Genomic DNA, 16,415 nt, shown 5'->3' with positions numbered 1-16,415 from the left:
CTTATTGCCTGTGTCATCCTAGACAAGTCAGCTAACCACAACCATACTTGCCTCACCTATAAAATGAAAATTAGACTAGGTGGCCTTTAAGGCACTTCTAGCTCAAAGACCCTGTGATCCTTATGAAATATGAAATAACATATATGAGAAGAATGGCTATCATAGGAAAACAGAATTGGAACTAACAGAAATTAAGTTTAGTCATATGAGAATCATAGATGGGTTCAAAAAATTCATAAAAACAGTAATGATGTACCTGAGCAGCAGTTCATAGGCAAAATAATGTGAGGAGTGTTAGCTAATAAGTGAAATGAAGGCTAAAAAAAAAGTAATTTATAAATTTGGGGCATATTTATTAATAAAAGGAGCAGCTGGGTGGTGCAGTACCTGCAGTCAGGAAGGGCCTCAAATACTGTGTGATGCTAGGCAAGTTGCTTAAACCCTATTTGCCTCAGTTTCTTCATTTGTAAAATGAGCTGTAGAGGGAAATGACAAATCACTCCAGTATTTTTGCCAAGAAAACCCCCAAAGTTGTACACGTCTAATAAGACTGAACAGCAACAAAACTAATACTAGTGTCTAAAACAAAGGAATCTCTGTAAATCACGCCTGGTAAATCATATTTAGTAGGGCCTAGAGAAGATGATTTTTGTTTCAATGCATATGAATATAGATGATTAAATTTATTTTGGTCAGACAAAGGGCAAAATCAAGAGTAAAAGGTAGAACTTAAAGAGGCAGAGATTATTAGCCAGCTCCACTCAAAGGGGTGATTGGTGTCCTTGGAGACTGGAAGGTTTTAGAAGAGGTTTGGTCTTTCAGGGATTATATTTGTTCAATGTGAATTGTGAGCCTGGTTCTGCTACTTGCTACCTGTGTGATTTGGGCAAGTCCTTTCAACCTTCATGGGCTTCAGTTTCCTAATCTTTAAAATGAAGAGCTTGGCTTAAATGACCTCTTACCTCTCTTGTCTATTTTAGATCTGTGGTCCAAATTTTTGAAATATACAGAGCATTATTAGGTGCTGTGTGTGTATAAGATGAAAGGAGTTTACAGTTCTGGGAGAGCTAGATACACAAATATAAGGAAGAATGAGAAGGGTTCAAGAAAAGGTTCAGGGGGGTGTACCTAGAGGTTTGGGTGTTAAAGACTTGTAAGGTGCCTTCCAACTCTTAAGATTATATGGTATATAGGCTTCCCCCAAAGAGACTGTTTCTCTCCCATCTTTCCCACTTTTCCATTCCTATGGCCACAGTTCTAATTCAGACCCTTATCACCTCCTGCACTGCTGCCATAACCTAATTGTTCTTTATGCTAGTATTTACATCTTCAATCCATCCAGTACTCTACCCTTCCTCATGTACATGATCATAGGGTAGGAAGAGGAGTTGCTTCTATTTTTCAAGTTTCCAATAAGCCCTTGTTCCTTACACCACATAAAGGCAAAGCTCCCTTGCAGGCAGTTCAAACCTTCAACCATACACCATCCTGCCTATTTTTAACTTTTCTTGTGCCCCTCTATTTCCTCACCTATCATTCTGAGATAACACAGCATCATGAGCTCAAGAGTTCCAAGGTTTGGATATGAAGAGGATGTTGGTTATCCAGTCCAGCCCCTTCACTTTACAGATGACAAAACTAAGGCCCAGAAAAGCAAAATGATTTCCCCAGGGTTACACTATTTGTTAAATGTAGCAGAAATGAGTTTCAAAGCCAGGTCATCTAACTCCAAACTAGCATATTTATTTGTATGCATTGGCTGACTCCTTTCCATTAGTACCCATGTGAAATGCTATCTACTCCAGAAAATCTTTCCTGTTATATCCAGTCATCTTTTTTAAGGGGGAACCTCACAGAGCTCTTTGTATGTCACCTAACTGCTATTTGCCTCAATTACCCCATCTCGAAAATGGGGATAATAGCATTGATTGTTTTGAAGATAAAATGTAAGGCATTTTGCAAACCTTAAGTGCTATATAAATGCTATCATGTTCTATGTGTCTATGTAATGATCCACATTCATTTTATAATAATCTATATATTACCTTCCCTATTATCTCTTGAAGGATTTTTTTTTTTTTTTGGTCTCTTCAGATGTCTAGTAAGTTGCTCTGCATATAGTAGATGCTTATTAAATGTTAAGTCAAATCTAAGTGGAGTTGCTTTACTTTTTGGACCAGAAAAAATTTAGCAGGAAATGATGGAATGTGAAATAACATTGGATAGAGTAGATTTGGTAGAAATTAATAACTAATCCATTTATTAGTTAGGCCTTGAAGAGAAGTACAGATTTTACATTTTAGGACTCTTCTATCCTTGGATACACGATTTAAATTCAGAAACTTTAAACTCCTGAACAGATTAGCTTCTGGCTAAAAAGGTAGTCACAGAATGTGACAGCTTATGTAAGTGGTCATGTCTTATAGAAGGAATCCTGTGTCACAGATTTACAACTTGGAATCCCTATATATCTTTATCATAACCATATAGGCAGTGGTTATACAACTATCTGAGGACCTAACCTGATCGTGCAGGAGGTGAGCAATAACTTTTTACCGATGACAAACAAATAATCTGGTGCAGGGCAAAAAAAAGTTTAATTACAAATTTAGACTTCAACTTTGTTTAAAAACAAAAAGTAAATGAGCATTTCAAAGAAGTTTTTTTTGGGGGGTTGGGCGATGGGAATTAAAGTGCTTGGCTTGCTGAAGTATTTTTACAGGTACCTGAGTACTTGAAATTACAGTTCAAGGAAAATTCAACAATTAAATTCCAATACATTTACTATATAAAGTGCTGCTGATTAGTTAATATGATCATATATACAAACTAGAACATTTGGGGACCCCAAATTCTAAAATCCCCCAAAGGGGGCTGGAGATAACAATATTTACAGAAGAGGTGACATTAATGTTAGTATTACCAGGAAGAAAAAGGTATGTATCATCAAAATAGTTGAGAGAAGTTATGATCTCCTTGGTTCATTAGAAAATAATAAAATTGTATGAAAGTATTTTCAATACTGAGTAATAAATATTAATTTTTATTTCTTTGACTGAAATTCAATTCATACACACTAGGGCTTTCATAGGACTCCCCTGCTATAAAATAATTAAAATCTGAATCATATTAGAATTCAGTTTAGGTTTATTTGAAGTCCTCTATAAATAGTCTTTTGAATATTCTGACACAAAATCATATGATGAAAAGAAGAGTAGTTTATTTGGTTTACTTAATGTTTTAAAACCACCATATTTTGATGATTTAGTTTCAACTAAAAATTTTACTGGCCAGACCCCTTTTCTCTCTCCAAAAAATGTGAGTGCTATGTTTCCCAATTTCCCATACAGAGCTGAAAAACACAACTATTGCTTGTTTTACTTCCTTTTTATTTCAATATAACATGCGGTAAAAAATTAACAGGATTTGTTATAGCATTTACAATGCTTACAAAGAAAATGGACTTTCTAAAAGCATTTTTTAGTTAAGATTTAAGAAATCTCTAATTAAACACAACAAATCTATTTTCAAATGTTTAGTTTGGACCCAAATGTAAAATTTCATTTGGTAGGTATTTGTATTTCCTGTATATCTGCAGTATTTTCACATAACCTCTAGTTCTTGGGAAATCCAGCCCCCAGTTCCCTAGTACAGCAGGAAAGACATATACATGTGGCCACTTAAATTAAAGGAAGAAATGCAATAAGGGAGATCCCCAGGCTGCAAAAATATATACAAGCATTTACCTTTTCTGGAACTAAACATTTCATCCATAAAAATATTTAACAGCCAAACCCTATAGAACTAGGGCTATGGCTATTTCAAATATAACTATTCTGTATCTTAAAAATATAGGGCAGAAAGCCTCTTGGGTGATATTTTTACATTTTAACACAATATTTCTATGTCTGTAGATGAATCATGATGCATTATGTAGAACAAAAAAAGTCTACTTTCTTACACTATCTCACTTAATTTTGTAAATCTCTTGTAAGTCTTTTAGGTAACAAAATTTCATTATTATAATTCACCTCATCCAGAAATCCTTATAAGGCTTATTCTCTGTCAGAGCCCATTATATATTGCAAAAATTAGTTCTTTTGTAAGTATTTGGGAGGTTGGTAATTATTTTCTCATAAAACTGTCTGGTATTATCCCAACAGGAAAAAATGGCAAGTATCTGCTTTAAAATCAGGTATGGCTTTAGAAGATCACACTGAATTTCCTGGGGTATGTGCAAGGGATATGTAAAAAATAAAATAATTAAATATAATCAAACAAAATTGGGAGGGGTTCTTGTTAACCATTTATACTGACAGGCAATCAATTCACTCATACCAAATTTCAGTTTTAAGATCACAAGTTCTTAGAGCCTAATAAAAATGCTCAATATTTTAACAATTTTTGCCAAATCTTAGTTTTAAGATTGTAATTTCTTAGAGCCTAGTAAATATGCTCAATATCTTAAATTTTTTTTTCTTGCTCTAAGATTCAATTGTAAAACAAACAAAAATGTTTTTCTTCCTGGTGGGACTGGATTCTCTTTCTGCTAAGTGCCACTTACACATTAGGCTCCATCCCAATCTTCCTAGATTAAAACCCATCACTGCAAATCCATCCCCAGACAGATTCTGTGGAGTAGGTCAACACACATATGTAAAAGACCCATAATAATCATTAACAAAAATCTGAATATTAAATCTTAAATATTAACAGAAAATAGAAATTAAAATTGCTTAATTTTAAAATAAGAGGAGTAATTCAGCTAAGTTCAACACAGAACCAAAATGGACCACTTTAACATGGGAAATCAGTCCCAATTCAGTCAGAAAACATTTTCATAGGTAACTGAGTATACACACAGGAGGTCTTCAAGCAATTCTTAAAAAAAAAAAAAAAAAAAAAAAGCTCAAGTCCCCCCCTCCCCCCTACAAATGAAAATGTAATTTGTGGAGATGCTTTACAATTTATATGGTTTAGATTAAAAAGTAAACAACATATAACTTGGCTTATTCAATACCAATTAAATGGTTAAAGAAGGAAATTATCTGAATATGACAATTGCAAAGGTCAAGCCTAACTTCCATTTCTCCTTTTCCACCACCAATATGAATCTACAAAATTACTGGACATATCCAGTCCAGTCTTAGTCCATTTCAATTCCAGGTGAATTTTTGCAAATAGTATATAAAAGCATGGTATTTATTAGAAGGGTTTGTTTGGTTACCTAGCACCTCTCTGGATGCCCCCTCATTTGTTGTGTTGTGTCCTCAATTAAACTGCTTATGGTCGAACTTACTGAATCTGGCTCATGTACAGTCAGCCAATGGGAACAATTCCTCCTACTCCCAAGCCATTTTCCTAGAGTGTTAGCAATGTCTGGACAGTTGAACATTTGCACTATGATGAAAATCCCAATGAGGAGACAAACATAAGAATGTCATGTGCAGGCTGGGATTTAGTTCTGTCTAAATTCATTTTTTTAGTGGCACTGAACGGCAAAAGGTATTTGTGAACAGATGCACAAGTTCTGAATCACTTCCAGAGGTAACATCAAAATGATGCAAATTGGACAACAGTCAGGCCAAGCTGCAGTGAGAATAGGCACGAGCTGGATGCTTGCTCCTGGGACCTAGGAGCTGGCTTAAGCTTGAACTTGATATTCAAATTCCTCTTTTTACAAGAGGCTTAAGATGAAGAACCTGAACATTGCAGTTATAAAGGGACTTCCCACAATGTCTGCAGCTCTCCCAAAGAAAAACCTACCTCCAAAAGAAAGACTTGACCAAATAAAAGGTTACAGAAACATTCTTGTTGAGTAAAACAAGGCAGGTGTCATTGCATTGCTGTGTTAAACCTCAAGTTAAGTCAGGTTCCATCTGTAGCCATGTCGCTTGGAGATCTTATTTCTGGAAGGGCTCAGTAGAAATCCAGAATTACCAGGGCATCGATTGCAAGGATAACATTAATTTACTTACACACAAATAACTCTTTAAACAGTCGGTCCAATTTACAAGATGTGCAACAAGCAGAAGAGGTGAAGGACAAACATTACAAGTAAATTCATGTCCTTCATGGGTGCAAATTCTCAAGAGGTTATTCTTGTCCAAATCCTTCCGTTTCCTCAATAGCAAATAACAGTTTTTCCTTAAGTTGTTCATAGCTCTTGTAGGGTGGTAGATCCAAACGATTAAAACTAAAAGAAAGAATGATCATTATGAGGACAGCAAACTCATAAGGAAAAGCAATAAAAACTGACAAAGTGGTTTTTAAAAAAACCTTTGGAGCTTGGTTGCTGCCAGAGAAAGAAGGCAAAACCCTCCAGATTTTCAGTCTCTACTTCCTCTTCAGATTAACTTGTATCAGAATATGCATATCCCTAAAGTAAAATGTAAACTCCTCTAGGTACTGTTAGCACAAGGAATAATATGCCTGATAATAAGTATTTGTCAAAGGGTTTACTATGTTTAAGACACTTTTCTCTAAAGGCTGAGGTTATAAAAGGAAAGAAAAGTAAAACCAGTTCTTGTCCTCAAGAAATTGTCACTCTAGTATGAGAAATAACATAATGAATAGATATAAACAACACAATACACAAAACGTATAATGTAATGAAAAGGGAAGGGGCAGACTAACAATGTTGCATGCCTTGGATTATGAGTTTTTTCAGCTACCACATGGAAGAAATGGCTGCCTGTGTTAGAAATTACAAATTGTTGTCAAAAGTAATAATTTGTATCTGGATGCTTCAGCCTGAACCTAGTCCCTTCCCTCTTGGAAGCAATCCCAGGTACTTAATTAAACTCATATAGAAATTGCTGCGTAATCCTGGATCTCTCATTTTAGCATTTCTAAGTTTTACTCAATAAAATGAGAGATTTGGATTGACTTCTAAAAAACTTCCTCATGATGGCTACATGTACTACATATTCTGTCAGACACCATACATGAGTTTTGTTGACATGTTTTTCTTTCTCTTCCTTTTAAAATCTTTATTATGTGATAAATCTTGAAGGGCATGTGGAAAAAACTGGGACATTGTTGGTAGACCCAAAGGACTATCAAACTGTGCATATCATACTCTTTGATCCATCAGTCTATACTAGTCCCAAAGAAATCATAAAAAGGGGAAAAGAACCCACATATGCAACAATGTAGGAGCCCCTTTTTGTAGTGGCAAGGAACTGGAAAATGAGTGGATACTCATCATTTGGGGAATGGCTGAATAAGTTATGATATATGAATGCTTATGGAATATTATTATTCTATAAGAAACGATCAGGAGGATGATCCAGAGGCCTGGAGAGACTTACATGAACTGTTTAGTGATGAAGAGAATTATCTACACCTAAAGAGAGAACTGTGGGAACTGAGTTTGGTTAACAACATACCTCTTTATGTTATTTGCTTACATCTTATTTTCTTTTCCCCCCCCAGTTTGATTTGATTTTTCTTGTGTAGCAAGATAATTGTATAAATATTTATGCACACATTGGATTTAACATATACTTCCTACCATGTTTAACAAATATTGGACTGCTTGCCATTTAGGGGAGGGGCTAAGGGAAGGGGGGGGAAGGATGGGAACACAAGGTTTTGCAAGGATTAATGTAAAAAAAATATCCATGTATATGTTTTGAAAAATAAAAATCTTTAATTTTAAAAAATTTTAATTAAAAATTTAAAAAATATTTTTAAAAAAATGGCAAGAAGGTTGATTTCAAAAAAATCTAGAAGATATACATAAAGTGATGCAAACTGAAATAAGCAGAACCAGGAGAACACTTACACAGTAAGAGCAATACTGTATGAGAAAGAACTGTGAATGATTTGGCTATTCCTAGCAATACAATGATCAAAGACAATCCCAAATGACTTATGATGAAACATGATATCCTCCTCCAGAAAAAGAATTGATATTATGTAAACAAAACTATTTTCCTATTCCTGCATTCTTTCCTTTCTTTTTTTGTTCAAGTCTTCTTGTACAAAATAATTAAAATGTTAACGTTTTGCACAACTGCATATATATAACCTATATTAAACTACTAACCATCCCAAGGAGAGGAGAGGCAAAGGGGGACAGAAGCTGCAAACAAAAAAATGTAAAATAAAATTGTTTTAACATGTTAATTGGGTGAGAGATTTTTTTAAAAATGTCTTTTGCTGAAATAATTAAATAAAACAAAACAACATGTTATTAGCATGTCTGATTCACATGTCTCATTCTGATAGTTCTCTTCCCAAAAAGAGGCATGCATTAATATTGATCACTAAATTTCTGATCTCTCAATCTTTACTGATATTTTATGTATCCTCTAAAAGTCTACATATTGAGAAATACTTCAGCAGATATAATTTGTTCATTTATGACAAATAATTACTATATGGCTGATTATAGGAAAGCATTTTCATTAGAGATTTTACTCACCAGGTATGACTTCTAGGTAACCAATTTTCTTTCCCAACTTTTTCAATGCAAAACTTTTGTGGTCCATTACTCCCTACAATAGAATCAGATATTTATCAGTTTTTGGTGTATCTTAACAGAAGATGACAGTTTACATAGCATTCTGCATCTAGGATTAACATATTATGTCCCCTAACTGCTAACAAAAAATATAGGAATGTAACATATGAAGGTAATAATATGAAAAATTCAAGTATTAATCCTAAAGGAAAAAAGGAGAAAACAATGAATCAATAATTAATAATTAATTTCTGATAACTTACTATAATCAAAACATTAAACTTTCCTAAGACGAGTTAGAGAACAAAGCCGAAATTGCTTTGGAAATTTGGGCTTTTTTCTTCCAGTGAACAGAGCAATCTTGGTAAGCTCAATACTAGCCCCACCTTCTTAAGGGTGAGGAACCATCCATGTTAATCTATGTAAATTCTGCCATGATGCAGTGATGGATAGTATAACTATCAACAATGGCCTCACATCATTTTCAAACTCCTGAGAGACATGTCTATGACATGCAAGATACCTGGTAAATGCTGAAGAGAAGGATAAAAAAAATGACAGAAGTCTGGGCCTTGAAGGAGTTGACAATTTTAGTATTTAGTATTCAGTGCGCATTTAATAAATGCTTGTTAACTTTCAATCTTAAGTCTCTCCCTACCCATTAACTAGCACCTTCCCATTTGTCAACATGGACAACTTTCCCTTGCAAGTCTTAAAGCAAATATAAGTTATTGTAAAAATTATTTGCTTGACTCTGCTTCTTCTATCCTATTTCTCTATTTTGTCCACATAGTGTGATCTGTGTTCATCATTTCCCTTTTCTTATTATCCACACTTCTTTTCCAGTATTCTTGTTTCTACATCATCCACACCACCCATTCTTTGAAACTATTTCCCCAGATGATCTTTTAAACAGATTCAATGCCCTTTCTGTGGGCATTCAAGCCCTCTTTTTATTTAGCCCTGTCTCCCTTTGTATCTCTTGTCTCACTGCATCTTATTGGCACTTTTTCTTCTCTTTGGGCCATTTTTCTATCAATTTCTCATGTCCTTCATTCTCAGTCTTCTAGGTCTCTACTCTCTTTTCCCCTAGAAAGCATATCTGTTCTTATGCTTTCACAATTAGCACCTCTATGTGAGAAGTACAGAGAAGAATTAAGTACAATAAAAACATCATGTAGAAGTATTTTGGAAATGCATCCAAATATAAGCTCAGTTTTACATGACTTTCAAGTCACTGAACCTTCTAACTAGAATTTCCTTATCTGTAAAATGAATATTAGATTTGGTGACCTTTAGGATCCCTTTCAACCCTAATGTTTATAATCTTAACATCTTTAATGAGCTAATGGATTTGTTTATTTGAAAGATTTGTGATTTTTTTTTTAACTTAGCATGCTTCCAAACAAATTCACCACTTATCTTCTTTTTCTTTTAAAAAAAAAAAACAATCAAAAAAAACAACTGAACTTCTCAGAATAAAAAACAAAAAAACCCAAACAAATAAACAAAAAAGCCCAACAAAATATTCAAAGCTAAAACAATAGTAATTCAGTCAATATTGAGAGATGATAAAACTAAGGTAAAGAGACCCACCCTCCTTTGTATTATAACTAGTAATGAATTGTTTTGTAGATGTGTCACCTAGAAAGGATTGGGGGAGAAGTATTCAATGGAAACTTTGTTATGTCAAAACAAAATGTATTAATTAAAAAAAAAAAAAAGCAGTGCAATGATAGGAGAAAACTAAACTCCCCATCTCACTTTCCTCTCCAGCTTGTCAAGGTTACTGCCATGCACTTACTCTACTTCGAAGCCTTAAGGATGCCATTGATGTCTCCTCTACCTTTCTTCTCAACTATGTACTGACTTGTACTGTAATATCACTATTCTTCACTATTTAGTCTTTTATTTCCCCAATGACTTTCACTAGCAGCACCTAGCATAAGCACAATGTTGAGCTAACAGACACTTAATGTTTTTCAACTGGATTAAATAATTTTCTTAGAGATTGGGGCTGAGTTTGTCCTTAATATTTTTTTCAGTAGTCAATTTTCATAAGATAGGTTACCACATTCATCCACTGATATGAAATACAGGGTTTAATATCTATAATGAAATAAATGTGATGGTTCAAAATCATAAAAGAACATGCATAGAAAGGATGACTTTATGTAAACCCAAGTTAATTAAAATTACCTAAGATAATTACTGCTTTACATTTGATTTACTTGGTTCTGACAAGTTAGTACAAATACATATAACATATATACCTATGCCTATATCTCTCTTACTAAAAAAAAAAAAAAAAAAAAAAAAAAAAAAAAAAAAAAAAAAAAAGAGCTGCTTGCTTTACTAGTATCTGTATAGGAAGTATTTCCATACCCATGAGATCAGCAAATCCCCCAACCGGCAACCTGCATGTTCCAGTAACAAACTGCAACAGTCTCATTCTCTTTTCATTGTCAATTTCTTTCACAAACTGTTAAAAAGGGGAAAACCACTTTTAAATATGGAATGATTATGATTATTATTTTGAAGCAACAAACAATAATTATATCAAATACATAAAAATCACAATATGAAAGGTAAAAATTATCCTGAAAAATCTTTTAACACTGCCAGTATAAGGACTGACAACTTTCCTACCTTGCCCATGTCTGTTATAAAACATAATTATCAGACATAAAACATATGATTTGATTACCCTTATCTCAATATTCTCAGCTGTGAGATGTTTCAGGAACTATTTTAAAGCTGCACAGAAGTTCCCTTAGCCAAAGAAACATTCAAGGACAGACTAGATGACCCCTCATTGAGATGATGTAAAGAGGATTCCTGCTTCAAGTATGAAATAAGTTCCTTTCAATTGCTGCATTTTGACACTGAAAAGCTGTGCTAGAATGTGGATTCTACGACATTAGGACAAATGAGTTAGGCAAAGTGCTTCTGAGTATTTAATATCTCACCCCTCTCCTCTAATTCTCTGACAGGAGAATTGCAGAAAAAAAGAACAGAGAAATGCCCTTTGGTGTTTATATATATAGCAACCCGATTCAATATAGATTTTGATTTATAAAAGAATTGTTTAGAGAACCCTGATCCAGAAGAATTTATTCTACTGTCACATTCTTCCTTATAGCTGAGGGTGGTATATTTAGGATGCCTAGAGATGGCTGCTCAAACACACAACAGATAAGCTGGTTGGCAGACAAATTTGTCCCTTATCTATCTACTATTTATCTAAATACGAATAATTATTATTATAATCTTAATAGGGAGCTACTCATTTGAAGATTAATCTTGTTTAATGTGTAACTTGATTTTCTTTAAGTTCAATTTCTTTGATAAAGGGAATATTATGTAAACTTTCAAAAAGAATAATTTATATAATATTTCCTTTATCAAAGAAATTGTTTATCATATTTACATTAAGCAAGTTTCATTGATCTTTTGAAAAGAAAATTCAAACACGCACACAAATTTATTTTTTGGAAAAAGTATTCCTGTTTCAAACTCCAAAGCCCTATTTATTTATTTATTTTTACCATTTCTTTTATATAAAAACTCCAAAGTTTTCACAAACTTTGTTATTAATGAAAAGCTTTGGTTCTATATGATGTAGCATTTTCTAATAGATTATAAAATATTGACAAAAATAAAAATGAAAAAATCAGCTACAAACCTGCCAAAACCACATGATTTGTTTGCTTGTTCTAGTATAATGTCGGTAGATGGCATGTCTTTGCCAGTCATTTAAATCAATCTCTTGCATTCCACACAAAAGTACCTTTAGTGACAAAAAACACATGATTAATTTCAGAATTCTTAGATACTTATGATTATAAGCATATTTGACCAAGCCCCACCAATAATAAACTTCTTTTTAAAAAATGACTAGCTCAACATGATAGCCTAGTACTGTTTAATAACTAGTAGTTTTCAAAACACCAAAAGTATTCAAAAGGATTGTAAAGTCATATACCAAGAACTATTATCTACCTGTGATATAAGTTCACAGGATATGGTGGGGGGAAAGGAGTATCCACAAAAGAAAGTCATTCATTGCAGAATTTATACTAAAACTTAACTTTTACTTTAAGACCTGATCCAGTATTAATTTAAGCAAGCATTTATTAAGGAACATTGCACAATATCAAATGCTAAAAAAGGGACAGAAAGTAAGAGGAGTGAGAAAACACTAGACTGTGGTTAAGGTAGATAGGAGAAAGAAAAGTGGATATTAAAAGTGGAAATAGAAGAATAGTAGTGTTGGGGAACTTTTAGTTACCTAGACATCTACAAGAGCTTTCTCTGCCTAAAAGAGAGTAGCTAATATAACATCTTGCCTTGCCTTTAATAATAGTTTCATCTTTCAAATATCAATAAGGAGAAATTCTAGTCTGGCTCTGATTCTCACTAACAATAAGAACATAGTTGTTGAGATGGAAATGATGGAAGTGACAATGCCTTGTTGGACATTCCTGGGGCATAATCTGATGAATCTTAAATTTGGGCAAAGTATATTACATAAAGAACTCAGAGGAAGGATAGAATAGGATCACTGTTATTGAAATTCTGCAAGGAAAAAAAAAATCAGCATCAAGGGAATGGAAGATGCTCAAGAATGAAATTTTGATGACACAAAGGGAATTAATTCCACAGAAAGGAAAAAACAAAATTTATTTCAAAACAGTACCAAGGATTCAGAGAGAATTCACCAAACAACTTGAATTAAAAAAAAAAAAAAAACAAAAACTGAAGATAAATGAACTGAAGATAGAAGCACGTGCAGGTCACAGAGGATAAATCAAACTGCATGAAATAGTCCTGTAAAAATGGTCAGGAGTGCTAAAACTCAGAATGAGGACTACACAACAATGGATTCTTTTTAGCAATACTATGAGGAAAAGGAGGGACAATCTTTGCTTGCAACGGATGGGTTGGTAACTGAGAGAACATCAGAGAAAATGCCAAGATACTCAAGTTTTATTTTGCTTCTGTTTTCTTTGCTAAAGAGAATGACCTCTGGACTAGAAATGGCAAAACAAAAATGACTGACATAGAACTACGTTTCAAGATAAATGAGAAAATGCTAAGAAAGGACCTAGTTTTATTAGACAAAATCAAGTCTTCTGGCCCAGATGAATGACACCCTCATTAGTGATACATGAGATGTCATAGAAAATGGGAAAGGTATATAGAGATAAAAAATGTAAATGTCTCAATTTATACAAAAAAGGGGAGGAGAACAATCTATATACTATCCAGTAATGAATGCTGATTCCTGGAAAGACTCTAAAATGGATCAGTAAGATATGGCAGATAAACCTCTAAAAAGGGAAAGGGTGGATCACAAAGAACTACCACAAGAACAGGATATGTGCAACTCACTTTATTTTTTTGTCTCATTTTATTGGTAGTGTCATCAAACGGAGATGAAGGGAATGCTTTAGATATAGTTTACCTGTACATTTCATTCTGTTTGTACGAAGACAATGGGGAATAACCAATCAACTGTGTTCAGAAGTAGATTAATGGCAACTTAGAGAGAACTATTTACAGTATGATCTTACTATGGCAGAAAATATCCAATAGATTACTTCAGGGATCTGTGCAATTAACAAATTTTTTTCTAACACTTGGATAAAAGAAAAGATATAGTTTGCAGAAGACACAAAATTTGGGGAAGCATTAAAATAGGCATAATCCCTAGAACTAGGGTGGAAGTCACTCTATACTCTGTCCTTGTAAATCTTCATTGGAAATTCTGTTCCATTAGGTCATAATTTAAGGTGGAGAAAAGAGGAAGGTAACCAGGATAGTAAGTCCATGTTAAAATGAAATGTTAAAATGAACGAGGGATGTTTAACCTGGAGTAGAGAACAATGAAGGTGGACATAGTAGCTCAAGGATCTGAAAGAATGTCATATGAAGATGGGTGAGATTTAACTGTGTTTGGCCCTCAAAGGCAAAATGAAGAGCAATTGGGGGAATTCACAAAAACTCAAGTTTAGATTAGATTTTGAGGGAAATGTCCTAACAATTAGATTTATGCAAAATGAAATAGACTACCTGGAGAGGAGATGTATGTCTCCCTCCTTGGAAATGTTCAAACAGAGCTTATATTACTAATTGTCAGCGATATTATGATTGGAATTGCTTTCACTATATACTGGAATATAGGTCCCTTCCATCTCTCAAATTCTGTCATTTTTTTATGTCTGAAAGGGCAACATGATTGGGAAATAAGATAACACAGATATTAATTATAGCCAACCCAAGGGGTGGCAAGTCACTCAATTAGTCAGAAAATCATACATGTATCAAGCATTTTGCAAATCCCAAATTTTAAAGTGTCTCAAAAACTTTAAAGTATCTTGGAAATTTTAAGCTTTTAAAATTTTAAAAATACTGTACTAATATTTTAAAGACATCTTACGGAAATCAGAAAGAATTTATCTATATATGGCATTTATTTTACAAGAGAGTTTCATATACATTGTCTCAAGTTGATCCTCGTAACAACTTTGAAAAGCAAAGAGAACAAAAATCTATTTTGAGATAAGCAAACCAGGATTCAGGTTGTCCAATTTTAGAGAAATTATTTACAAATTTGAATTGTTGGCTTTCTTAAGTACTTACTAGGATCTATAATTCTTTATATGTAATAATAATAATAAAAAAGATACTTTTTACCTCTAGTTCCTTAGCATCAAAGTATTGCAAGTACTGCTGGGGAAGAATTTCATTGAACCCTTCAAAGAAAGCTTGTGTCTGCTCTTCAACACCCCGAGATAATCTCCATTCAGCTACCATTCTGAAAAAAAAGAAACAAAGTATTGTGAATGAAATGCCTAGTGACATTCACCCATATACTTTTAAAGGACAAGACTATTTAGAGACAAAGCACTAAAGGGAAGAGAAAAGAAGAGGCAAAGTATAGTTCAATAAGTTGGATTTTGATTATTAGAAAATTTTCAGAATCTTTAAGTAATAAGCAGTGAAACCTATTATTTAGCAAGATTCAAGTAGAATCAACATAATTTCATCTCAAAAGATTAAGTCAAAAGGAAATCAGAGGCATCTACTTCTAAAATAATAGAGCATTAATTTTTATAGGAAGATTGTAGGATATCTTTTTTCTCCCCCCCCCCTTTTTTTTTTTTTGCTGAGGCATTTGGGGTTAAGTGACTTGCCCAGGGTCACATAGCTAGAAGTGTTAAGTGTCTAAGGTCACATTTGAACTAAGGTCTTTCTGAATTCAAGGCTGGTGCTCTAACCACTGCGCCACATAGCTGCCCCAATATCTTTTTTCTTTAAAAGAAAGAGAAAAAAATGACCATTTTTTAAACTAACTTGTTTTTCAATTAATAAAAACATACTTTCTCTTACTCCTACCTTTCCCTGCCCTCAAATGAAAAAATAAAATTAATCCTTCTAACAAATATGTGGTCAAACAAAACAAATGATTGTATTATATTATTATTATATAGCTATAGCTAATGAGTCAATCACTTCTCAGTCAGAGAGAAGTGGCATGGTTCATTCATTATGTATCCTCTGAATTGTGGTTGGTTGCTGTTAAGAATACTCAAAGCTAGGGCAGCTAGGTGGCACAGTGGATAGAGCACCAGCCTTGAATTCAGGAGGACCCGGGTTCAAATTTGGCCTCAGACACTTAAGACTTCCTAGCTGTGTGACCCTGGGCAAGTCACTTAACCTCAGCCTCAGGAAAATAAATAATTGAATAACTGAATAAATAAAATTTTAAGAGAGAAAATAAATGCCTACTGATTGAAAAATAAATTTAATTTTAAAAAATTAAATCTATTTGTGGTTAATATGAAAGCCCTCATTAAAAAATCAAACCAAAAGCTCTTGAGTTTTAATAATTAAAAGACTTCAAAATGTCAAAGTCTACCCTAAATTAAAATTTTGATAG

The 16,415-nt window shown here is 33.5% G+C and overlaps 1 protein-coding gene across 6 annotated transcripts in view; it reads right to left on the bottom strand.

Annotated features, from left to right (window-relative positions):
- The window catches only part of ITCH (itchy E3 ubiquitin protein ligase), a 157,313-nt gene that overhangs the window by 13,372 nt on the left and 127,526 nt on the right, over positions 1–16,415 (bottom strand). For all 6 annotated transcript variants that reach the window (XM_074292443.1, XM_074292444.1, XM_074292442.1 and 3 more), the window contains 5 exons: positions 15,170–15,290; positions 12,156–12,260; positions 10,856–10,952; positions 8,432–8,504; positions 5,979–6,196 (listed from right to left, as the gene is read on the bottom strand). In XM_074292443.1, the coding sequence (XP_074148544.1) occupies positions 6,097–6,196; positions 8,432–8,504; positions 10,856–10,952; positions 12,156–12,260; positions 15,170–15,290 (496 nt within the window). In that variant the 3' untranslated portion in view covers positions 5,979–6,096. The remainder of the gene's footprint in view (positions 1–5,978; positions 6,197–8,431; positions 8,505–10,855; positions 10,953–12,155; positions 12,261–15,169; positions 15,291–16,415) is intronic.

This window comes from Sminthopsis crassicaudata, chromosome 2 (genome assembly GCF_048593235.1).
Source record: "Sminthopsis crassicaudata isolate SCR6 chromosome 2, ASM4859323v1, whole genome shotgun sequence".
Classification (NCBI taxonomy): domain Eukaryota; kingdom Metazoa; phylum Chordata; class Mammalia; order Dasyuromorphia; family Dasyuridae; genus Sminthopsis; species Sminthopsis crassicaudata.
The sequence above is the reverse complement of the archived record's forward strand: the minus strand, read 5'-3'. Positions and strand labels throughout refer to the sequence as shown.